Source organism: Corvus moneduloides, chromosome 11 (genome assembly GCF_009650955.1).
Source record: "Corvus moneduloides isolate bCorMon1 chromosome 11, bCorMon1.pri, whole genome shotgun sequence".
NCBI classification, from domain to species: Eukaryota; Metazoa; Chordata; class Aves; order Passeriformes; family Corvidae; genus Corvus; species Corvus moneduloides.
Genome location: NC_045486.1, coordinates 14,292,285 through 14,317,157, shown reverse-complemented (window position 1 = coordinate 14,317,157; position 24,873 = coordinate 14,292,285). Strand labels below are relative to the sequence as shown.

The following is a 24,873-nucleotide window of genomic DNA, read 5'->3' as shown; positions in this document are numbered from 1 at the left end:
CTCATTTATTGCTAAAGTTTATGTTAACAGAAAGAAATTAACAACACCCTTGAAAAACACACTGTAGACACATCCAATGAGCAGTTCTATTCTAGGATTTATTATACTTTTAATGTGAATCTCCTTGTTGTTTCTGCTTTTTATACTTCTGTTTCTGTTGTGTAGCACCTCGCTAGAGTCATATTGTAGATGAGACTTGACCTAAATCTGTGGAAAAGAGTAATTACCAATTCAAAAGTTACTTTCACAATGTCATATGATATCTGTGAGCCTTTGTAAACCAGAATATATCAACTGGCTTTTTAATCTTAAAGTTATATTTAGAACCTTCCTTAGAAATCATATAGTATTTTAAAAAACACAATCTGAGATGTCTCTCAATACAAACCACAACTACTTGAGTAGAGCTGAAGAACTCTGCTGAAAAACACATATTTGCTAACATGCTCTAGTGGAGCAGCATTTTTCAGCCTGGATATCTTCTCTGACCTCTCTGTTGTGGCCTTGTTAACCAGGTGTCACTGTCAAAAGAAAAAAATCTTTAAGAGACCTCTGATGTGATTTGCTTTGTGCCAATTACTGTGTCTCCTCTGTTGGTCACTGTGAGCACAGAACCAGGTACCCACTCTGCTTGTGGAGACCCACTTACGTCCACAGAGCTCGGGTTTATTCAGGGGTATGACTGTTGACTAATATTTAAAGTTTGTGGGATTCCTGGCCTCAATTTCTTTGAAAAAAAATTGCCAGTACATTTTAACCCTGGAGGTTGGAAACTCTCCATTATCCTGCATCCTCAAATGGAAGGGTGGCTGCACTTATGAACAGCCCAATGCCTCCTTACACTAAGGATCTTCTGTCATCCTAAAGGCTGCACACTCTAAGTTTTTGGATGTTTGCAGCATTCCTAATGTGCAGTTGGTCAAGTACTCTTGTCTGAGCATCAGTTATTTGAGAAGCATCCCCTGGTGGGCAGTGAGCGAGAATGGGCACTTCTGGGGGACCCTGTCTGAAGCCAAGGGGTTTCCAGCCATGGCACAGCTCTGTGGGGCTCTGAGCACTCAGCAGGCACAGGAATGGTGAGGATGACACTGCTCACCTAAATCCTTAGTTCTAAACTTTGCTATAAGTATGTTTGCACTGATACCAAATTGTACTACAGGCAGTCAGGCTCTATGTGGTGGAAATATTTTGCTAGCATGAGGTCAGGATCTGATTACAAGCCTGAGGCTGTGAGTTTATCTGCCTCTTTTCATGTGAGAGAGCCACTAGCTGATTTCTTGTATACTGCTTCAGCTCTCAGAAATGTTGTTATTGGCATATATGTTATTTTTATAAATTGCATTAAAGATATTTCATTCTCTATCATCATTTATTTGGAAAAAAACCCCCGAGAAAACAAAAAACAAGTAGCCCAACTTGACTGCGATATAAACATTTCATTCATTCACTGCAAAAAATGTGATAAGTGAGAGAAATGTGGGTTGGAAATGTGGCCAGCAGCCTGGAAAGCACATGATAGGAGTTGGGAAACAGCAAAGTGGATATCTGCACTTCAGTTGAATGCTTAAAGTTTGTTCCAGGCCATAAGGGTTGAACGTTTGCAACCAACAGTTATGTGAGTAACGCGTATTTGAGTGCAGCGTGCACAATATTTTCCATTTACTCTACCCTGATGCTGGTATTTTTTCTTTCTCTAAAAAATAGGAAAGATCACATTTGACAGATATGAAATGTAATCCCAAAGTTACAACTCATCTTAATCCAAAATACTCCAAGTTCATTAATGGAGGTTTGCATGCAAGAAACACACTGAAAGGCCCAGAGGGAAATGGCTGAGTTTACAGTGATGCTCAGGAGCCAGAGTGGCCAGTGAGGGCTATCTAACTTGAGTACATGGAAATCGAGACACTTCCTCACATCTATGTGCATGTGTTTAGGTTGCCAATTTGAAAATATTGCCCTACGTTTATTTCCGTTCAAACTACTCACAGTGAAATTCTACCACCCTTTGTAGGATTGGCATGCCTGAGCAAAACAAGTGGTATTTAAAAGATCTTTTCTATTGTCACCTAAAAATGATTGATTTGATGATGTATGTGCAGGAGTGACATTTGTCAACACAATACTCTGATATTCTACTCATAATTTGATTTTAAGTCCCACAGTCATCACTGTGACATTAGACGACAGTAAGAGTGTTCCAATGGTCATTAAGGAAACAAATGGAAAATACATACAAGGATTTTTTTGCCCTTAACTCAGGCTGCTAAACCTGAGCATGGAATTAAAAGTGAATCCAAACAGTCAATTAAATATTTATATTACTAGAATCCTGCCTAAGACATATGTTTGTTGTGACCACATATTCTACTGCAGAATGTTCTTATAAGCACAGATATAATGGCAGGGTATTTTTGTAAAATTAAAAGAGAATACTGATTGTAAAATACAGTTTATAGATCAGCAATTATTACTTATGAACAAGGCTTTTTAAAGCAAAGTGCAATAGTGAAGTGTTTCTGTGAGAAAACAAGAAATAATTTTTAACAAGAAACACACAGCATTGTTTTTGGACAAGTTGAATTGCTTATAATGTTGTTGTGTTCAAATCCTCCCCAAATTACAAAGAAATATCTTCCATTCTTCAGGATAATAGGAAGATATTTTGTCTAAATGTTCTGGTCCCACAAGCATAGTTTTATCCTGTAAGTGTCTTCTGAGTTCCATGCTGTTTGACATTAGTTCTGTTCCCTCTAATAATTTTCAGCCTTTGCAGCTGTTTGAAGAAAATAGGGAGCCATGGATCTGAAAATCAGAGATTTCTGAATGCTCTCAGGAGGTTCCCTGACATTCTTTTTTGCTGAAACAATCTTGTAGCAGTGTCAGTAGCCACCAGCTAATGGCAGCAGGGCTGCAGGGCAGGAAAAGGAAAATAGTTCAGTACAAATGACCAAGAAATGATGGTCTTTGGGATGCTCAGTCCGAACAACCCAGTATCGCTGTGTCGACTCTTACAGCTGCCTGGCCCACTCTCAGGCCATACAAAATATGCTGTGTTGAACAAGTTTCCTTAAGTTTCACTGTGTCTCGGGCTATGGAAATAGCTGCTTATTAGTATGGAAACCTCACCCCTGTGCTCAGTTTATATCCCATCCGAAGATTAACACCAGTGGACAAGAAAATGGATTACCTCTCCTGCATGGAAACACAGAGACTAAGCTGCTCAACTGTAATATCGATCTCCTTTAATAGCAGATGTTGTAGTCAAATAGTGGAGAGTAAACAACTTAAAGGTTAGGTTTGCTTAGCTGGACGAGACACATCTCTGGCACGTCTGAAGTAGAATTACCTTAGCTTTGCCTGCTATTGATCTAGGAAAGGAAAGGTGAAGCCAACAGCATTTCAGAGACAAGATGTTAAGCCTACCACATATAGATTTTGTACCATATGATTGAGGTATTTGTAGTGAAGCAATGACCTGCATTAAGAAGGGAAATCAGTGACTCACAGAAGTGTGTGATCTTCAAGTTGGCCAGTAAGCTGGACGTGGTCTGCCAGAAGAAACAGCAGCCAGGAAGTAAGAAGGGCACAGCTCTGCTGTGGTCCTGCTGAGCCTTTTTCCATCAATATGAGAAATGCTCCAAAATCTCTAAGGAGACAGACTGCAGAGGCCTCATGGCAAAGCCTCCTCCTGCAGCAGTTGATAACCAGCTTCCCTATATCCTTTCCCACAAGGCACTGTCACTGCTTGTCCTGTCATCCCTGTCCTTTCCTCCACCTTGGAACATCTTCCTCCTTTTCCAGAGAGGTTTGTCCCTCTCCCAGTTGCCTCACTAAAACTTTACCTCCCCAGAAGTCCAGAGGTGGAAAGATGAAAGAAAGAGAAAGAAGCACAGTGTGGAGAGAAGGCAGTGCTGCAAGGCTGGTGTCAGCTCAGTCCCTGCTCCTGCACTGTATATATTCTAATTATTTCTACTTACAGAAGAAAGCAATTCTTATGAAAAATAAGTGACATTTTGGGAATTAGGTTGGGGGTTTTGGTTTGTTTGGTTGTTTTGGTTTATTTTTAACATAGTCTGGGAAGGAATTATTATAACAATAGAATATATATTATGACTCTTTAAAGACTTTTACATATACAAATTAAAGGGAGAGTTTCCATTTAAATTTAAATAAAACAACACAACAACAACAACAAAAGGAAACAAAAAAAACCCCAACCAATCAGGTTTGAGTGTAATGTGCTGTCTCTCTCAGAACAGGTGTTGTAGCCCACACTTAGCTTTAGGGATTATGCTTCACCCTCTTTAGGATGCATTCCTCTGCAGGATTACTGTTCATCCATTAGAGAGAAGGACCCTCCTCCAGAGGATGACTCAGATCCCCAAAGCCAAGCTCCTGCCCCAAATTATTCTCGAATGGTTTGTCCAGACAGTCTGAATGGCATGTCCAGAGCTGGAGGTGATCACCCTTCTAATGTAGGAACCTGAGTTATGTTCTTAAAGGCAGCAGGTGTGATTGCACTCCAGCATTTGCACTACAGTGCTGTTGTGAAGCTTTCAGAGTTGTAGGCTGTCTAAAGGAGTTAGAAGGAACTGATCTTCTATGGGAAGAGTCATTCAGATACCAGACACACATTAAAAGTGTGCTTTCTTATCACGCCTTCAGAAGCATGACTACCAAATATAATTATGAATGCAGCAGTACTTGAATTCCAAGTCTCTTCCTATTTAATTCCACAATGAATAATTAATTTCAAGGAGCAGATCAATAGGTATTGCATTTCGAGCAAATATTTACTGTTTCCAATTAAAACATGAAGATTTTTTTTCTCAAATTAATTTGCACTTTATTTGTACACGTCTCTATATGGACCAATACCAAAACAGGTTAAAAAGAAACAGATATTCTGTGTGCAACGTGAAAAAATTGACATGTAATGCTGTGACTCAAAATACAAAGTTTCCTGCAGATTTACTCTCTGTTGTTATTTTTAATTCATTAACAAAATAGTTTGGCATAACTAGATTTTCTTCCTCCCTCTCTGTCTACCCCTTTCAAGTAGTAAATTCCTTCCTTCCTCACCTTCCCCACAAAGTCAAGAAGCAGTTTTTTTTCAGGTCTGTTTAAACCCTCTGAACCTGCACATCAAATAAACCAAGCTAGTTCCTCAGTGGATGAAAGATAGAGGAGAAATTATTAATGGGCTTCTTATTGACTCAATGTGGCTTCAACAGGAACCCCAACAGTTTATTCTATTTGGAGATATATGCAAGCCTACTCCTGTGCTGCCCCTATCAAATGATGGTGATGCTACTGCAGTAAAGGAAAATGATTCAAATCAAAAGATTTACACTATTTAAAACAAAAAGAGCTTTGCCCTTTAAATGTGAAACATTCTTCATAATACTAAGGCACTTAAACACAGACTTTCTTTTGGTTGTTAAAACAGCAATGAAGTTCAGCCAAACTCCTTACTCAGTCCTTGAGAGCTGGTTTCCATATTACCAGGGACACAAATGCCAGCTTTAGCCAGCAGGTGTTCAGAAATGGTTATTGTAAGAGAAACTTTAGAGGCTCACAGTGGATCTTACAAAGAGATAATACCATTTTCCCTACTTTGTCAGCTACTTTATTTCTCACTGCAGCCATGGAAGCTGTTTGCTGGAGGTTTTTCTCCCTTGCAACAGAACCTTGGCATATACAGTGAAGTATTTTGGTGGAATGTCTCAGTCTCTGAAAGGCTTTGGTCTGACTGTGTTCATACACCTTTTGTTTTCTCTGAATGTTTGGTTTCTGAGACTTACTGGCATGAATGTTCAAAATGAATTTCAAAGATGCATATGCATGTCACCATGGGAACTGAAGGCTGATCACAAACAGCAGAGCTGCTGCTGGGATGATTGCGTGCTTTATCCAGTTTGGGCATGGAAGCAGTGCCATGTGAATTATCTGAATAGTCACACAGCAACTGTGGTGGTTACGATTGGCACAAACTGCTTTGCCACTGATCTGCTGAGGGTAAGAATATCTCATGACTGTGAAATGATCTTAAATTACAGCGGCTGAAAGAAGTATAATTTGTTTGTGCAAACTATTATTAGAAAAGAAAGCGAAAATGGACATTTTTTGCCCTTATTTATTTGCTCAGCTCAGTCTCGGTCTTGAATCCTCTGTCTTCACTTGTTGATATGTTGGCTTTACAACTTCATTTCCAGATTATGCTTGAGAATTGTGTAAGAGAAAACATCCATATACTGCTTGATGGAAGAAAACATGTTCTTCTTAATTTACTTTTAGTGGGAGGATGAGAAGCCAGTTGTTTCACTTTTCAAGATATTAGTTAAGTTGTTATTGTGCACTATGGGAAAAAAATGCCAGGATGAGCCAAAAATTTCATTGTTTTATGGTTCTTTATAGCAGTCCCATGCTCTGTGGCAGCCACCATAAGCTCAGACACTTCACAAACTTCTGTACTAGTTAAACAGACTGTAGATTTGTAAGAATAGTCACTGTTTCCTAAACAGAGTCAGTGTGATTAGTTGATACCTATGATATAATTCCTAAGGTAGCAAAGAGGATTTTTTACTTAACTAATATATGGTTCTTTGAGCTTCCTTTAGTTCATATTTTCCATCAATCAATGCATGTACATTGCATACATTCCCCAAATTGATGAAGTCAAAAATTATGAAGGCTTGGCGTAATAAAGCAATACAGAACATCTTGCTAGACTCCGTAGTGTAGCTGTGTAGTAATTTTTTCAGCATCATAGTTCTGTAATTGAAACATTTTTCTGGATTAAGTGCTTTCTTCCCAGCTAGGTGAAGTGATAGGAACTTTTCTCCCCCTCTCTAGTTTGGGGAAGGAATAGCATTAAACTACACAGCCTTTATGGCACCTCAAAGAATTGGGTGAAAAAAGAAACAGAATGGGAAATTGTCTGGCTTTCGTGAACTGGCACCTTTAAGCCTGCATGGGTGGTACTTGCTTTCCGTAGGCTTCAGTGTTCACAAAAAGATGCATCACAAAAGGGCCTGAAGTTAGGCACACCATAGGTAAAACAGAAGAGTAATTACTCCCTTCTCAGCAAAAAGAGAACTTACTCATTTAGTATCCAATTAATTGTTAAAGCACTTTATGCCCGCCAGGTTCTCTTCTGAGCTAGTTTCAAAGATACAATAAATATAAGTTTCAGACTGCACAAAATGCAAATCATGCCAATTTCTGGGAATAAAAATAATGTTTTTTCTATCCTTTACTGTTTGATTTATTCCTAGCTGTTTTGAGAAGTTCATGCAGTTTTGGTGCTCTTGCCTGCTAAAGATTTTCCCTCCTTTCCTTTATTGGCCCCATTTCTCCCACACACAAATCCACAAAGCCACAGATGCTCCATTACAATGATGTCAGTCTTGCTACATGCTCCAGCTGTTTGATAGGTACATTTATAAAGTTCAGCCTTTTACATTATGCCATAAATGTATATTTCATGTATAAACATAAAGTTAACATATTGCAGATCACTCTAAGTGTAATTTTAATGGAGGTCCAGTAAGTTTAAAAAATACTGAAAAGCATTTAATCTTTCCGTTGGCAACATTTTTATAGTAAGTTTTCCAAACTTTTTTTTCTTAGGCTAGGTTTAAATATTCCCTGCCCTCTCTGCTATTTCATCTTCTGTGATCTTTGGAAAAAGCAGGGAGTTATTATAGTAAGACAATATGTATTTAAAGAAAGATGTCTGAGGAAAAATATGTTTCTCTCCACAACTTCTTGGTGCTCAAACCCTCACTCAATGTTCTGTACATTTACCAGCAAACCACGCTGCAAAACACCTAATTCTTGGATTTGCCAGATTTCAGTGATATTCGAAATGGCCGATACGCTGCTGATAGGATGTATAAATTCTAATAGATTGTTTTAAAATTTCACTAAGAATTGGGTCTGAGCCTTAAAGCCATTCTTTGTGTTGTGTCCTGAATTTCAAAGGAACAGCTAAATAGTGCCTATTTGGCTCTGCCCTCTACCCCTTTTCTCTTTGGTATGTGCTTAAGGGTTCAGCTCATTGAAACTCTGTGCATCATTGACTGGTACCCACAGGATCCTTCCCTTGTCTCCCCTGGGTGCTTTCCTTCTTACAAAAAATGTCTTTATTTTTCACTCTCTCTTTGAGTTGCCTACTTTGTCTTCATTTGGATGTGGTGCTGAGTTATCACCATATTTGTACCAGATAGTCATTATTATTCTAAAATAAATCTCTTCGCTTAGAAAGATTTTGAGGCCTAATCTCTGTTTTGCTGGCTCAGTAATGAAACGACTCTCAAGAGGACAGATGAAAGCTGAGATCAGCAGCTGGGGTTGCTTCAAGCAACATCCAGAACACACAAAGTCCCTAACACAACTGTAGAGACTCAAGTTTGGGACTGTGAGCTGTGTGGCTGCAGAAGAACCTTCATCAGTGCTGTGGATCTGTTTCATTCCAGACCATAAATAAGTAGCTGGGTAGTCAGAATGGAGTGGAATTCAGTACTGAAATCTGAAAAAGAAAAATATGATAAATTCCTAGCAAGACCCAGTGACTCAGAAATGCTGATAATGTCACCATTATTTGTTTTCTTTTTAATTTTCAGGTCTTTTGTTATCCAGCAGATCCCAAGTAGCAACCTCTTCATGGTGGTAGTAGATAATGAATGCTTCTGTGATTCTGTCCCACCAATTACCATGGCACCTATAGAAATAAGGTATATCCTTTTATTTACAAGCTGGTCAGAAAGAGGTTCAAGATGCAAACATTGAAAATTTTCTTATCATGGGAAACTTGCATTGCATGACATCGTCACCCATTATATTTGCTGTTTGAAATGTGTTCTCACTATTTTTTCAGTGAGAATTCACTTTTTTTTTTTTTTTTAATATGAATTAAGCAAGCACATGTGGATCTTTAAGTAGCATAAGGTCATGGTCATCTTTAGATGAACATCTTTCGAATTATGCACTATGCAATTTTCTCATGAGGCTGGAACTCATGATATTGAAACTTATAGAACTTCTTATAATATAGATATCTCTTTCTTTTTAAGGTATGACTGGAGCATTGAAAATGTTTCAGAATCCTGCTTTCCAAAAATACAAAAATGTAGCAAAGTAAATATATCACTTGATTTTTAATTTCCCCACTTCCTAGTTTTTGCTGGTCTGTAGTTCAGGTAGTTCAGGATTAGTCTTTTCCCATAAGTTGGAATTTGTCAAAAGCAGCCTGCAGTGTGCTTTTATTGCCAACTTATGGAAAGACAGGTCAGCAGTGTAAGTGCACACGTGCTGTTGAAAACACAGATCATGGAGAGGAAAGCACTCGAATCACTTTTTCTTGTGGTGACCACACATATCACCTGGGGGTTTTGATGGAGAGGAAGAAAGGAGCTGAAAGATTTTCTCTGTATTCATTTCAAAACACTCCCATGAGAATACAATCTCTCCTTAACTGCCTCATACATAATGAATCTCTTAAATGTGAACGGTTAAAATCTCAGAAGATAAGAAGACGCCCAGAATCTTGTCATGGATTTCACCCTGAAGTAAGTTTCTATCTACCTTTCCTTTCTTTCAGACTCTGGTAAATTTTTTATTTCTTTAAAAACAGTAAATAGGAAAACTATCTTCCAAGATGAAATGTTGGGAAATATACAGAAAACTCTGTAGTAAGGGAAGTGTGCTACAAGTCTTTTTTGTGCTCATGTAGACAATGTCCTGAGTTGCTGCTTTTGCAGACTGGTTTGTATCACGTAAGAGAACTTGGTAGGATGTGAGCACTGGCAGCCAGAAATATCTGAGAACTCTGGCTCAAGCACTGACCACAGGATTCGTTGTTAGAGATGGCCGAGAACTTTGTGCTGCTAACGTTTGCTTCAGTAATTAGCTCCAGTATCATACCTGTCATGCCACAGTCATTGTGCTTACACATAATATTGCTCAGGAGGGGTAGTGACCCCTCCACTGTATATATTTACTGCTCTGTGCACTGCATAATACTCTTGTACAGTGCCAAGGAGAGCTGATAGAGACCAGGATGTGGTTACAGTGGCTCGTACAGGATAGGTTCATATACATCCTTTTTACTCTGGAGTAGCTTTACTTCTGCCTCTGATGGGGTAATGCAATGTAGAACAAGACCTAAAGTATAAGGTGGAGGGGATCACTTGTTCATGCTCACTTTCAGTCTACAACATAAACATGTCCAACTCAAAACATGTTCTTGTATTACTTCCTGAGTCTATTTAGTTAATGGGCTTTGTTGTTTGCACCAGTGCTCTTATGCCTATGTTTGCTAAATAATCATGTGTCATAATTGAATGTAGTGGCTTGTGTTTATTTTCCTTTGTTGTTGTTTTATTTTCTTTAGGAAAATGCAAGAGAATGTGGCGGTGTCTCAGGCCTTAGTGCTAAACCTTCTCTTGTTCTCCTTCCTCTGCTATTGACGATTTTCTCCAGGTGACATCGACTGATGTGTTCAACTGGCATGCTAAAACATGGATAAACTGTGAACTGGGAAATGGTGCAACATAGAGGACATGAAATATAGTCAGAGCATCAGCATTTCATGATTTTAAACTGTTGGTGATATAAATTCTTAAAGATATGTTGAAAAAAGATTTATCTTTTTACTTTGCAAGTCATGCAGATGTGAATTTGGCATATGGTAGTTGTGATTCGTCAAAAAAGGACTTGGTAGATAGAGGTGACCATTGCTTTGTCCCATTGAAAACAATTTAAACTGTGTACTTTTTTCAATAAAGTATATTAAAATCACAGTTTCAGAGTGTATTTTAAGTATGCTAATATATTTGTTCAAATAATGAATGATGGGAAGAAAATAAAATAAATGGATGATATTTTATTATGCATTTAGCCTCTTTCTGAAAAGATTCAGGGAAGAAAATGGGGAGTTGGCTTTTACAATAAGGCAGAATAGCTTTTATTAACAACTTTAGGAAACACCTGTGTGCGTATGAAGCTGAGCAGGTAATATATGGTGCTGAATTATAGTGAAAGTTTGGTTCCTGGAAATAGCTATAAAATATCTGCATTTAGAAAGTGAGTCAAAGCCTTATTAAAGCCTTGGTTCTAACTTGGGCAAGCTTTGGATCAAACTGTTTGATTTGGCTGCAGATGGCAAAATTGAGCACTTTTCATCTAAAGGAGTAGGAAGACATGTAGAATAGCCCATATCAAAGGGTGACACTGTTCTGTTGGTGTTCTGCCCTCGAGATCTCATGGCAGACTGGAGCAGCTCATTATGACGAAAGTCATAAGCAGAGAAAGTCTGACTTGCAACACATCTGCGTCAGCAGAACCCATTATTGGTTTTCATTGAGTGTGCCTGTTGGTAGGCAAAGATCTAGACCACTGTTTTCATTCCAGGCCTTTGTAAGGGAAATGAGGTAATAGAGATGAGCATATTCCTTTTGCAATTGGCAGCGAAGTCCCTGCTGTGGCTATATTTGCTGAAGATCTTGATCTTTGAACTGTGTTAGTCTCAATTAATCTTTGGAGTTTTACGCAAAGTAGAACTCTATCAAAGGAGAACGCGTCCTACCAGCAATATAATACATCAAATACAAAATAATGAAATAAAAAATATACTGTTCTGAATCTGGTACTTGGAGATTGCAGTTTCCTGGTTGGGTGTAAGTTTGCTTTCAGCCTTGGATAAAGGCTAAGCAGATTTTCTCTGTATCTTGGTTGGAAATAGGGAGCATGGCCACTGAGAGGGGCTTTGTTTTAAAGAATACTATCCAGCTTGTAAGAGGAAGAACTAGTAAAGTAAAATTTCCTCTCCAGTGCTTTCATGGGTTCAGATGCACTGGTATGTCCTCTGATTCTGAAGCCATACAAGTCTTTGGACTCATAATTTTCTTTTCCTCACCTCTTTTTTTTTCTTTTATTGGAGGTTTTTCCTACAGACTTCACTGTCCTTGCTTGTTGGTCTCAAAACTACTCACTATGGAATAATTTTCCAGCTGACATTTAGTCAAACTGTTGTCCTAGTGACATGCTCTGTTTACTGAGCAAATTGGGAACTCAAGGCATTTTCTCCACTTGGGCTGACATGGATATCCTGCTGTTCTTTTCTTGGTTTTTCACTGAGCACCATTCCCCCTTACCCTCTATCATCTCGCAAAAACTAATGTCAAGACTTTATAAATAAAGTATTTTAGTTTCTGATTCTCCTTCTGAGTTTTCAGAATTCACAACATTGCAGTCTCATAATGCTTTTGTATGTCTGATGCTTGTTCTTCTGTAATGCTATTTAATGTTTATAGCCAATATAATACAGGTGATTTTCCTTGTTAGTAGAAAGTGGAAAAAAGCATCTTTCTCATTAGAGCTATTGAAAAGCTCTGCACACAACTATCTGATGTGTTAATCATCAATGCTTATGAAGAAAGGAAATACATTAATGGAGAAAGTTTATTTCTACAGAAGTTAGATGAAAATCCGTAATAAAATTCATTGTTCATTTTGGAAAGAGGTGGGCATTTTTTTAATTGCAAAGAGCCAGGGAGTGACAAGAGAGATTAAAGCATGACAGCCTCACTTAATATTGAGAAAGATATTAAAATATGGGTATGTGAATGAATATTGCTCAGAGAAATGTGACAGTTCATTTTCAGATACTAAGGCAAAGTTATGAAGGCAGAACGCATTGGTGTACACAAACAAGTCACTGCGTGAAACAGAGTAATCCAAGTCAATTGCTAAGTGTAAAAACATTTTTATGAGTTGCCATTTCTCTGCTATTGAAGCCATCTTTTTATTTTTGTATCTATTCCTTTAGAAGTTTCTGGTGCAGTGTGAATCCAGGTTGATAAAGCCAGTCAGGAAAAATGGACACGAGGCCAAGGGACTTGGTGGTGAGTGTGCACCAGTAAGTCCCTTCTCCAGAGGGAATGGCTACAACAGGAACAGCCTGGTCTGAACAGGAAAATGATGGTTATGAGTTTCATGGCACAGAGTTCACTGACAGGACTGAAATCCAGAGGCTGGTTGAAAGAGATTTCCAGAAAAGCTGCTCTCCTGCTAATGGAGAGGAATGTTCCTGACTGTGTTTGAGTTTGCTGGTCTGTGTGTCATTAGCTCTGAAGGTGTGAAGACACTATACCATGAAGGGGGTCTGTGCTGTCATTCCATAACCTGCAGCAGGTCACAGAAGGTTATGGAATTCAATTCGATTACCTCACTAATCTGAGATGCTATTCCTCTTAAATCCTAAAATTATTATGCAAGTTCTCATGCAAAGTCAATTGCAGTAAATAGCAAAACAAGTATGTGTGCATATGTATACATACAGCTGCATATGTGTAAGCTACATACATTTTTAATAAACAGGAAGTTCAGACATCTTCTGTATCTTTTATCTCCCTGAATCTGAAGGCAAATCCAAGGAGAACTGGGACAACTGTACAATCAGTTTCAGCACAGCAAGAGGCAGAGCTAAAAGCTTTAGCTTTTTCAGGGCTTGGATCTTTTTCTTCTTTACTCTCTGCTAATGGCATTGATTTGCAACTTATTAGCCCCAGCTGCCTCATCTTCCTTTAATCTTGATAAAGTAAAAGCTGTCTGGGGGCTCAGGCTGGCCATGGACACACCATTTTTTAATGGGTTTGTGTGGGAAAACTGTCCATAACTGTCAGTGCTGCAAACTCTCCTTTAAAATCCTGTAAGCCACAAAGCCTCAGGCAGGTTTCCACAGCTGTGCTATCTCCTCTCATTGTTTTTGTGACACTGAGACTGCCTGACCCACTGTGTTTTGCTGCCAGGGCCAACTCTGCAATATGTGTGTTCGGCGACACAGGTGGTTGCCCGGGGCAGGAAGATATTAAAAGCAGCAGTAATTGTTTCATTGCCTAAATGGCTTCAAGAGACTGTTACAGTTTTCTTCTGATAGCAGGAGCCCCAGAACAAGGCACTGGCCTGTTTAGCCCTTTGGGTTCACTAGGCAAAATAGAAGTTTGGCTCAGAAGGTTTGTGGCTGGAAGATTCCAGTTATTTCCATGTGTTTCCTGAGCCCTTTATGGCCCCCAAGGACTTTTATATCTTGGGACTTTCTGTGCCTCAGAAATTCCAGCTCGAACAGATTTAACGTAAATAGGCACTCAAAATTGGAAACTTTTCTGCAGAAGAGTGCATCAAAACCTTTCACCCATGGAAAATATTTTTATTTAATTTTCCTATTTGATTATTCTTTTCCCTGAACAGCTCCAGATACTCCCAATAATATGCAGCCTTTTTTTCTACTCGTTCAAGTCCTTCCCCATGTGTTTGATTTGCAATTTATCTGGTGTACAGCAACATATTCCCTGTGACAGGACCAGCTGCCAGGTATCTATTGAGAGAAATGGTTCCCATGTCCAGAGTCCAGAAGGTCTCACTGGAGTTTATCACAATCCAGTCTCAAGACAATTTTCTTCTCTTGTCCTTAGCCTTTGGCCCTTAAGCTCAGATCATATTTCTTCCAATATAATAATATTCTTGCCACAGTTCCTTGGGAGGATTTACATCCTCTTCAAGATTCCATTCTATGTTTCTTCCCAAGAACAGTTTTTGGAACTGGATGTTTGGATATACCAAGTCAGGGTCTATCCTTGTGATGCTCTGAGTGGAAGGATATGTCTCCAACTCTTCCAGACTTTTTTCCCTTCTTCCCATGGTAACTGGGGAAATGCTATTTTATTGTTTGCACTTCAGTACAAATTATTTTTGAAGTCCACAGTTCTGCCAAGCAGATGCTTTGAAGAATTTCAAAGCACAGTGTTAATTTAGGAAGGACTCATTGATTTTCCTTGCATTAGACATTTTTGATTTTTTTCTCCTAAGTCTGACGGTGTTTTAATTAAGAGTAGTCAGGCATTGATTGATCCAGCCATCCATGTGATGAGAGGCTGAAACCTCAAGACAATTTCCTTTTCAACAGTTTTAGCAGATTTGATTGCTCATCATTGTGGCAGGAATAACCAGGTAATTGTGTTTGTGTCACACTACCCTCTAACACCTCACCAGGTGTCAAAAGCTCATGTTTGTGCTCTGCTCTGCTGCTAACAGTTTCTGGAAGTAAATGGGGTGTGTTGACTATGTAGAAATTTGTAGGTAATTCACACAAAATCAACAAAATAGTATTGAGAAATATCAATGCAGTATCACAATAAGTGGTGCGAAAGCAACTGTGTTCCCTGTTTCCATTATTAATTGCAAGTCCTTTGTTATCTTTAAATGGAATTGAGGCTGAATTTCCAGTTAGTCATGTCAAAGTGCTGTAAAATCCAAGATGCTTTTGAAGAGTTGAGCTCTAGTTCATTCAAGTAGTGCAGAGTTTGGTTATCTTTTACTTGAATTCTTTTATCAAGAGGTTATAAGGAGTTGACAGCTAGTAGAGCCTCTGTAAGATCAAGATGGAAAGCTGTTTTTTTCATTCCAGATGTGGTCTTGAACTGCACTTACATGTGTTTAAAGCAGCCTTGTAAGAAAAGGTTACACTTGACAATTCTGAGTCAAATTTGAACCTTAGCACCAGAAGTTCAAGTGGTTAATGCTGGGTTTGTTTGACTATTTTAGGATTTAGTTTGCAACTTTAACATGCTGGGTATTTCACTTCCAGGAGAAAGGGAAGATCAGATTTCAGTTCGTGGTGAGAAGTGCTTTGAGTCAGCTATTTAAATGTTTTAGGCAGAGTGCTAAATGTTTAATAGAGGAAGCTAGTCGGGACTAGCTGGGATAGCTGAACTAACTGAGAATGCTTGGGGCACACATGCAAATGTGCAGATGAATCCTGAAAGAGGAAATAAAGAATTGTTTGGGTTTTTTTCTTTGTTATTCATTTGGCATTGGTCAGTTGGGTTTAACTGGAAAAATGAAATACTATTTTTCATTTGCCCATGTTGTTTGGGGGGGGGGGGGGGGGGGGGGAGAGAATTAATTTAGAAGCAGTCAGATGCATTCCTGGATTCTTCTAATGCTTCCTCTGAGATATTACTGTGATAAGTGCAATAGTTAAGGGAGAATCCCGAGTTTCTGACAATATTTTTTTATCTGTTATAGTTAATGAAGCTGTTTAGGTACATCTGTTTCATGTCTACAGATGTGAGTGAAATAATTAGGGGAAAAAAGTAATCTATTTACATTGCTAGTTACTAAGCATCAAAAACAAACCAGAGCAACAATTAATTTGCAATTCCATTATCTCTAACATATTAAAAAGCAGGACATGAAACCTGCTCATAAAGACTCTAATGGAGACTTGTGATTTCCCATCATCAGATCTTTGTGGGTTTCAGAAAGGCATTGTCCTTTAAAGCAGACATTCTTCCTGCTCTTTCTTCTTTGGTCTTTCAAAGTCTAAACCCTGAGAATTTCAAGGACTCCCAGGAAATCTGTCCTCTGGAGAAACAGTAAACAGAGTATTTTGAATTCTGCTTAAAACCTGGAGTTATTGTGATACACATGAATTCATACAAGTATGGACTCAATAAAGAATATCTAGTTAATATCCTTTAGGTCCACTAGTAATGATATAAACAGAGATCTCTGTAGGAAGATGAATATTTTGTAAGATATAGGAAGGTCAAGAATTTTTATTTTCCACTGATAAAAGTTTTCTTGGCAGAAAACCTCCAGATTTTATTTAAAAGAAAAAGCACTTTAAAAACTTGGGTTTATGAGAACTCAGAGGGGCATTGTTTAAGTCCAGTTTTTAACCATGAAATCATTTTGACATATGGCAGTCATTATGTATTTGCATCTGTCTATCTTGGAGGATTTTTTCTAATAGAAGATACTTAAAAGTTCCACAGTTAACATAGTTTTCAATAAACACTTGAGAACTTCTTAACAGTAAACAATGATCTTAAACTGCCTTGCCAAGTATGTAAATGATCTACAGCTTCTAATACACCAAGATTGTTGCATATTTTCAGCCCTGCATTTGGGACCTCTAGGCAATGCTGTTTCAGATTAGGACAAACCATGAATCTCTTAACTGTTTCACTTGAGAGAAGAAGGCTTTATCGTTGTGATACTCATGGCAGAAAACCTGGAAATTTGTCCTGCCCATTCCTTTCCAAATACCGCAACCCTAAGTTCATTAGCATCTGACAGATTTAAGATTGGTGGAGGATACCCTAATTCAAAAAAATTAAATACTCCGAGTGAAATAAACAGGAAAACCCCCTCTATGTTTTATACTGCTTTCCCATCTGTCCAGCTCTTGCCTCAGTCTTACAGAAGAAGAAAACTCCCTTGTAGTGTGGCAAGCATAGAGAGGAAAGATTATGGCCTCTTGAAAGGGCAGACTGACACATTTTTCCCCCTGTCCTGTTGTAGCTATCAATAGAAATATTCATGCTACATTCTTGGAAATATTCTTCCTTTCATGTAGTCCTACTGGTAAAGCTGGCTATGAACAGGGAGGGCATACAAGATTCAGCTTTTTTATGTTTTAGAGAGTGAAATTAAATTTTTTTTTTGGACAACATTTTCATGGCTTCAGTGTACAGCTGTTCTTATGAAAAAAAGATACAACCATACATTATTGCAGGCAGGGCCTCAGAAATAACTTGCAGAAAAGGCAACTTGGTGCATATTTGTGTCTGTGACAAGGCAGCTGATCAGGAGCCACGTTTGCTGTTTAAGAGTGGGCACAAGCAAGGACAGCACAGCCTGAAAGCTGAGGCAGTTGAAGACAAGGGAACAGGGAGGGAAGCTGATTTCAAGTAAATTCTGAAAAATGGGGAAAAAAAAGACAAGTTACCCACTGAGCTTGGTTTGCTCTTGATTCAACAGAGATTTCCTCTGGAATTCTTCTACCATATTGTCCTCTTTTTACAGTTTGGGGGATGAAAATGCAGAGAGCTCAGGATGTGAATCCTTTGAGATTTTGCATTTGTGTTTCAATCAGGAAGTAAGAGTAGTCTGGTGCTTGACCTGACTGGGCTGTAAATACTTTGCCCCAGAACTGCTATATTGATCAAATCAGGAAATAAAACTGAGGAGCTCAGGTTTCAGTCAGTTGTGTGCAAGCAATGTGAAGATATGGCTCCAAAGAATTTCACCTATCAGCTGCATGTTCAGCCTATTAAACTGCAGTGTCTTGAGAGAAGATCATTTAAATCAATACAGAATAAAAAATCAAGTGTAAAATCTCCTATATGTCACAAATGCTGGTAGAGTCTCATCCATTTTTAATGGAAATAACAGCATTATAGGTGCAGGTATCTTTTCCATATCTTCAGTGAATTTTGGCTGGAGTATATAAAGTCCTTCATCTAAAGTATCTGTTGTTTTAAAGTCAGTGCTATAAGTAAAGAAGCTGATTTGAAAAATAGTTCTTAAAGTATGTACATTTATCATGCTTATCAGAAGTCTCATTTTCTCTCAAAGAGAGAAATCTTGAATGGTGCCTGTAAGCCCTGAAGTGTAATATCCTAAAAAGTCTGCTTTCTGGAAGAAGAGAGTATTAAACTAATCTTAAAGCCTTAACATAAGTAAGTAACTGTGAAACATTGCAAAATACTCCCAAAAAGCCTCTTGGCCCATTTGTTACTGAACTTCTAGAGACATAAATTTCTATTACCAGCACTGTCTTCTGGAAGACATTTGCAGCTCATATAAATGAAAAAACAGGCGCTTATCAAACAGACAACGCTTTAACATATCAGTAGATCAGGTTTTGGTTTTTTTTTAGTGGCTGAATAATCACTGAAGAAGCACAATCACAGTATTCATGAAGAAGAAAAGAGAAAGCAAATGGATATAAAATTGATCTATCATTCTTTGTTCCAGTCTTTAGAGACTGCTGGACTCCACATCTGTTTCTTCTCCATAGTTTTATCATGATGGATCATTTCTGCTTATAGGGCTCTAGGTCCTTTTAAATCCTTCCATTTTGTGTTTCTATTCCTACTTATTTTTTTCCATGAGTTTTGAAAAACAATCCTAAAACACCCAACAAACCACCAAACTCTATTATCAAATGGAAGAAGAAAAAGATCTAAGTGCATCTTTTCTGAGTTTTCATATAATCTGCTGCCATTAGAACCAGAAGGTTCAATTTAATACTACTATAGGGGGTGTGTGTATATATGTATTTGTATGCATTATAGTTCTGGGAAATGGTTGTGCTGTAAGGAGCATTATTTTCCTCATGCAGGTATTGATAAGCAACATGTCATCCAAGCACATCCTTACCTTCTGGTTCTGATTACACCCTCTTAACCCAGCCTATACCTATGCACCAGAGTGCCATAACTCACGGGATATTATGGGCCATGTATATTTCATGCTGGCTTCTCAAGTGACAGAATAACTCTTTTGAATCTCCTGGTCCAGTCTTCAACAGAGAATGTAAATCCTTGTCTCCTGATGAGTTTGAAGACTGTGGCAGCATTCCCTCTGTCCATGCACTGCACAATAACACTCCCTACACTTCATTCCATCTCTGCTCCCTGCTGCCTCTGAAGTGTCTAACGTATGGGCTGGGGGCTAGAACTAGGAAAGAAAATCTGTTGAGAAGCCTCAAATGACAGCATTTTTTTCCAGCTCTCTTTGCTTTCACTTGATGTTTTTCAAAGATTTGTTGGGGAGAGTTAGCTTCACTTCGTGTTTATACATTACATAATGTGTCTTTTAGCACCTGTGCCCTACTTTAAGTGGATTGGCAGGACCATTCAAAAGTAATTGAATTCCACGGTGCACTTTAAAATTATCTTCTTGAATGCAACACAGAGTGCAGTACTTTATCTCTCAATTAATCTTTCCTTTCGTTTCAGGGAAAGAAAAGACATGGGTTTTATTTTGAGGCTTGACTTGAACAAAATGCTATTTTTCCTTCTGTTTCTCCTGAGTTTCCTGGAAGCTGGATTGGAAAGGACCCATGGCACCTACTTAGAGCAATCTGAGCAGGGAATAAAAGTACATATGGGTCTGATTCTGTGATCCACTGCAAGCATTGCGTGATTGAAGTGGCCACTGGTGACTGGAACATCGTTTCTGGGTTTCTGCAACTTAGAGTTTGGGGGTTTTTAGCAGGGTTTTAAATCGTGCCTTATTCTCTTGGCTGTTCTTAAGATCTGCAGTCCTGTGCAGACTTCTTCAGCTGCAGTGAATTTAACCTCTTGGTTAGCACAATTGCAAGAGAAATGCTGTGTATATCTGTGCTGCTGCTGTGTTTTCGCCCTTTTTCACCTATACTGTTCTCAAAGCTGACAGTTCTTAAAAGGATTGGAGAACATCATTATTCTTTTTTTTTATTCAGTTGTCTCAGGTTAATAAATGACCTTTTACCTTTACTGAGGAATTTCCCCATCTGTCTGCTCAAAGAATTTCCTTGGATGATTCTCTGTGGATTTCATTCCATGTTTTGTAGAAGTGAATTATGATTGGATTAGAAAGGCGTAAATCTTCCTGAGTTTTCGGGAGATTATTTCCTGGATTTCCAAAGTTAGCAGTATGTCATTCTATCTTCACCCATGCCATGGGCCCTGTATCCCTGTTCCAGGTGGAATTGGTTTCTGTCTGGCTGAAATTAATTTGCTCTAAGTCGGAGTTCTTAAATTTTAGCAATCAAGAGCAACTGAGATCAAGCAAATATAAGCAAATGGCTTTTGAACACAACTGTTAAAGCTATTCAGAAAACTCAGTGCTGAGAAAACATAGCCTGGCTAATTTTCTGTCTGTAGAGAGCAGCTCTCTGTCAGGTGAGATCTATTTGATCCAGTGGAATACAGTGAAACATCCAGAGCTTAAGCAAAATATTTGACAGCAAATCATATATATATATATTTTTTAACCTTTAATGTGAAAGGCTTATAAGGTATTTCATGTTGCTTTTTTTATCAATTCCTTATAAAGAAATATGTATATTTTTCAAAATTCTCTTGAAAGTATAGCAATTATTTCTGGTTATTTTTCTATTAAGAAAAATAATAGATATTGCCCAGTGAAACGTTAGGTTAAAAATGTTTCTCTAAAAATTGAAATGAATAGTCTCATAAGTTTTTCAGTATTCAATGAATTCAAAAAGATTCCAGTTTCTGTGCACCTCTGCCAAAGTGAAGAGCAACATTAATTGCACCTGGAGGGTCCTGTCAGTACATAAGATCTGAGACATCAGGAATGTATTAGTGAAAGAAACGAATATTAGAGATGCCAGGTTCACACTGCAGATGCTTCCTAATTTGAGGAAGTCAAATATTAGAGCTGCTTCCTAAGTAAACCCTATTTTTACACGAGTGTCCCCAAGGAGCACTGGGCAGCTGGCACATTTCCCTGCCCTGAGCAAATGCTGGGCAGCTGTTCCAAGTGCTGCTATTTCACTAGGAGTGAGTAGAGCTCTTGATCAATTCTGATTGAAAGCTGGCATTTTGCACAAGTAAATTTTTTTCAACTTAAAATATTTGTAGCTGGTGCTAGCTGTATCACCCACTGTCATTTTAAATATCACCTCCATTCTCAGTCATCATCCCCTGCTGCACAATCTCAGTTAGTCTGAAGGGCATTTCCTCATGAAGATGTCTGTCCAGTGGAAGTCCAGGAGCTTCCTTCTGCTTTCTTATGCTGTTAACCTGTACCTGAGTCTGCTGGGAAGGGCTGTGTGGAGGGAACACTCGTTGGCTGGGTTATACCGGTACACTTATATCAGTTGTAACTACACCAGCCCGGCCAGTAAAACTCCCCTTGTGGATATATTTAGTATAAAGCAAAGACCTCTTTTTCTCCTCAAGCAGCTTTCATAGTGACATAAACTAAACCAGACATAAGCACTCAGAGTCCTTATATGAATGTAGAAATAGAGATTTATATTTATATCTCAATTATAACAGTTATAATTAAGCCACTATAGCTATGCTGGTAAATTTCCCAGTGTAGTGAAGCCCTTAATTAGGAAGTAGAGTCTGAAAGGTTTGCAGTTGGCTGATGCCACCCAGGTCTAAAACAACACCGTGTCCAATTCAGCCAGCAGCCTAGTTCAGTGTGGGGTAAGTCTGAGGTCAGAGGGGGACCTTTATGGGCTGCAATGTTTTCCTAATATAAATGAAAATAGAGCCGTAGATTGAAGCAGGGGCGAGTGGAGGATTGGAGGGGAAAGAGATGATTTTGCCAACCTGGTGTTTCCCCACCTTTTAAAGAAATGCTTAGTCAGGAATTTTTTGGTCAGATTTGTGCCCAGCAAGGAGCTTAATTATTTCTGATGTGGACCAGGAGCCTTTGCCTCTTCCAGATAAGGTGGCTGCAGTTCAGCTTTGATTAGGCCAGAGCTCCAGCAGAACAGACTGATAAAGAAGGATGTCTCCTGGTTAATAGATGCTGGTGCAATAGCACAAGGCCCTGCTGCTTTGTAATCTACAGCTATTAACTCCAGACTGAATTTAAAAGGACAATAGTTTTGATTTAGAAAGCTCCAAACAGCTTTGGACTATCCTGTATGCTAGAATGACTTCCCAAGTGTAACACTTTTGTAGTTAAAATGAGCACAAGCATCCCCTTTCACTTTAAAGAGAGGAGACAGGTCTCTATAAACCCTTTGTTAATGTCATGCCTTACTAGAAAAGCCTCAGGGTGCTGACTGATCTTCAGGACATTTTGCAAAATACATCCTTTTCTATTAATTTTAGAGGTCATGTGTTATGATGGTAACTGGAGCTCTCTGAAGGTGGAGGAGTTTACCACAAGCCTAATCCCTGGTTGTTAAGGAAGGATGTGAATATTTAAATCTTGTCTGGGTAGTTTAGAAGGTACAGAAAGATTTTGGGTAAGTGCTCATTCTTTGTGACAATTTCTATAAATATTTAAACACATACTGTCAGATACACTGATAACCTTTGCCCTCAGAATTGTTTATATTTTAATTGTACATAGAATAGTTTAATAAACTGTATATATAAATTATATACACTTAGAGAGCTAGCTGTTATGGGAAACACCCTCTGATTTTTTCATAGTAACCTATCAATCTCTGTTCAGGAACAAACATTGTACTAAGCATAGAAAAATTGCTGGAGGTCTTGGATAGTTTTGGAACTCTAATCCTGATTTTCTAACATTAGATTTTGGCCACTGAAAGTACTGCAATATATCCACAGAGCTTTGTTCTCTATAGAGAATCCAAAAAAAGGTGAATAAAACTTCTAAATTACTGGACATATTCAGAAGAGAAGGACTTCTAAACACATTTCAGCTACTGCTGCAGACAACAAGTACTCAGAAATCAGAAATCAGATAGAAACTATAGCAACACTTGTAGATAAAATCTGGAGCTGATGAACAGGCACACGCACACCTTGTGCTGATTCAGAGAGAAGCATGCCATTGATGAGCTACTGGGGTTGATGCAAAAGCTTTCATTGAACTCTCTCTTGCGTTCTCAGCTCCTGAGGTGAGCAGTGTCAGGCAGTGGGTGAGCAGTGTCTGCCCTGAGCATTTCTGCAGGGGAGACTCTGGCAGTGCTGTGCCTGCCCTGTGCTGCTCTGCAGAGACAACGTGCTCGGTTCCATTCTCCAGCCACAGGTTCAGAGCTGCTTTCTCATCCTTCCATCCTTCCTCACTAAAAGCAGGGCCCAATTCTGACTGCCTTTGCAAAGGGAAGGAAAGCTGAAGGTAGGAGAAATTTGGCTGCTGTGATACAGTATAGAGTTAGTCTGATATCTTTTTAAAGTGCTTCAGAATCCCTTGGGATGAGATGGGCTATATAACTTTCAATTATTATGTTTTAAACTGTTCATTTAAAAATGCCTGCTTAAGGTTTTGGCACAGTGAGGCAGGACCTGTTGAACCTAAGTTGCAGACCTGTGGAAAAGCAAAAGCAAGAGGTTGTAATGAAGTTCTCCCAAGGCTCAACAGCTTGAAGAGGTTCTTAGAGAAATGTGCACTGCCAGGCTGGTTTTTTTCCCAAGCCCTTACAGCTCTAGTAATATGGTTTGAAATGAAAATAAAATACAGAAGCTTAGTTAATGTATGCCACTTCCTTTGCTGTGTTTAACACACAGGCTGAGTCCTGAACTTACTTGGTCATTTTGATGATTGGCCAATTATGTATAATACACGGTACACTTTGGCTTTTTATTTCCTGTTTAATTCTGGAAAAACAATTACAGTACCTCTCTAAGAAGCAATTGTAGTCTTTTTAAATGTCACGGCATATTAAACATGCTTTTATTTTGGCAATTGCCACAATGCAGTACTGCTTAAAAAATAATTTATGCACATTACAGATAAAAGACACAATAGATTTTGAGGAAAGACTTCATGCCACAGAAATAAGTGATGGCAGTTGTGCAACAATATGGGTAGCTGTTAAATTGTATTAAGATGTGGTTAACATTTTTGGACAAAACATTTTAGTATGGTTTTGTTGTAACCTTTTGCTTTCCATGGAAAATATTTTTTCCTTGAGGAGAATAAACCAACATCCTTTTCTAAAAAAAGAAAAATAATTTAAAATCTAAACATGCTTGCTTTGAACTGACATTATGAAACAAAATGAGCAGTTGCTGTTCTGTTTAAAGTGTGTAGTTCTGAAATCAATGTAAAATGTTTATTAGGATGGAAAATGCTGTCTTTTTGTTGACTACCTGTTCTCCTATTTTTTCTTACTTGAGAACTGTAAAGCTACATAAAGTTTTAAGTGTATATAAATAGCATCATGTTTCAATAGGGAAATATAATTCAGATCTGCCTGATTGTTAACATTGGGAAAAGCAGATGAGGAATGAGACATTTTCCTGAAAGAAAATGCTGTCTCTGCTCAGTAAGTTTTCCCCTTCATATTGCAGTGTAGCAGTCAGTGGCCCTGATCCAACAGGCACTAAACTAGGTTTGCCCAGATTC

The 24,873-nt window shown here is 38.5% G+C and overlaps 1 protein-coding gene across 5 annotated transcripts in view; it reads left to right on the top strand.

Annotated features, from left to right (window-relative positions):
- CACNA2D3 (calcium voltage-gated channel auxiliary subunit alpha2delta 3) overlaps positions 1-12,526 on the top strand; it is a 398,896-nt gene extending 386,370 nt beyond the window's left edge. For all 5 annotated transcript variants that reach the window (XM_032120753.1, XM_032120750.1, XM_032120749.1 and 2 more), the window contains 3 exons: positions 8,631-8,743; positions 9,493-9,575; positions 10,400-12,526. In XM_032120753.1, the coding sequence (XP_031976644.1) occupies positions 8,631-8,743; positions 9,493-9,575; positions 10,400-10,492 (289 nt within the window). In that variant the 3' untranslated portion in view covers positions 10,493-12,526. The remainder of the gene's footprint in view (positions 1-8,630; positions 8,744-9,492; positions 9,576-10,399) is intronic.
- The last annotated feature ends 12,347 nt before the right edge of the window (positions 12,527-24,873 follow it).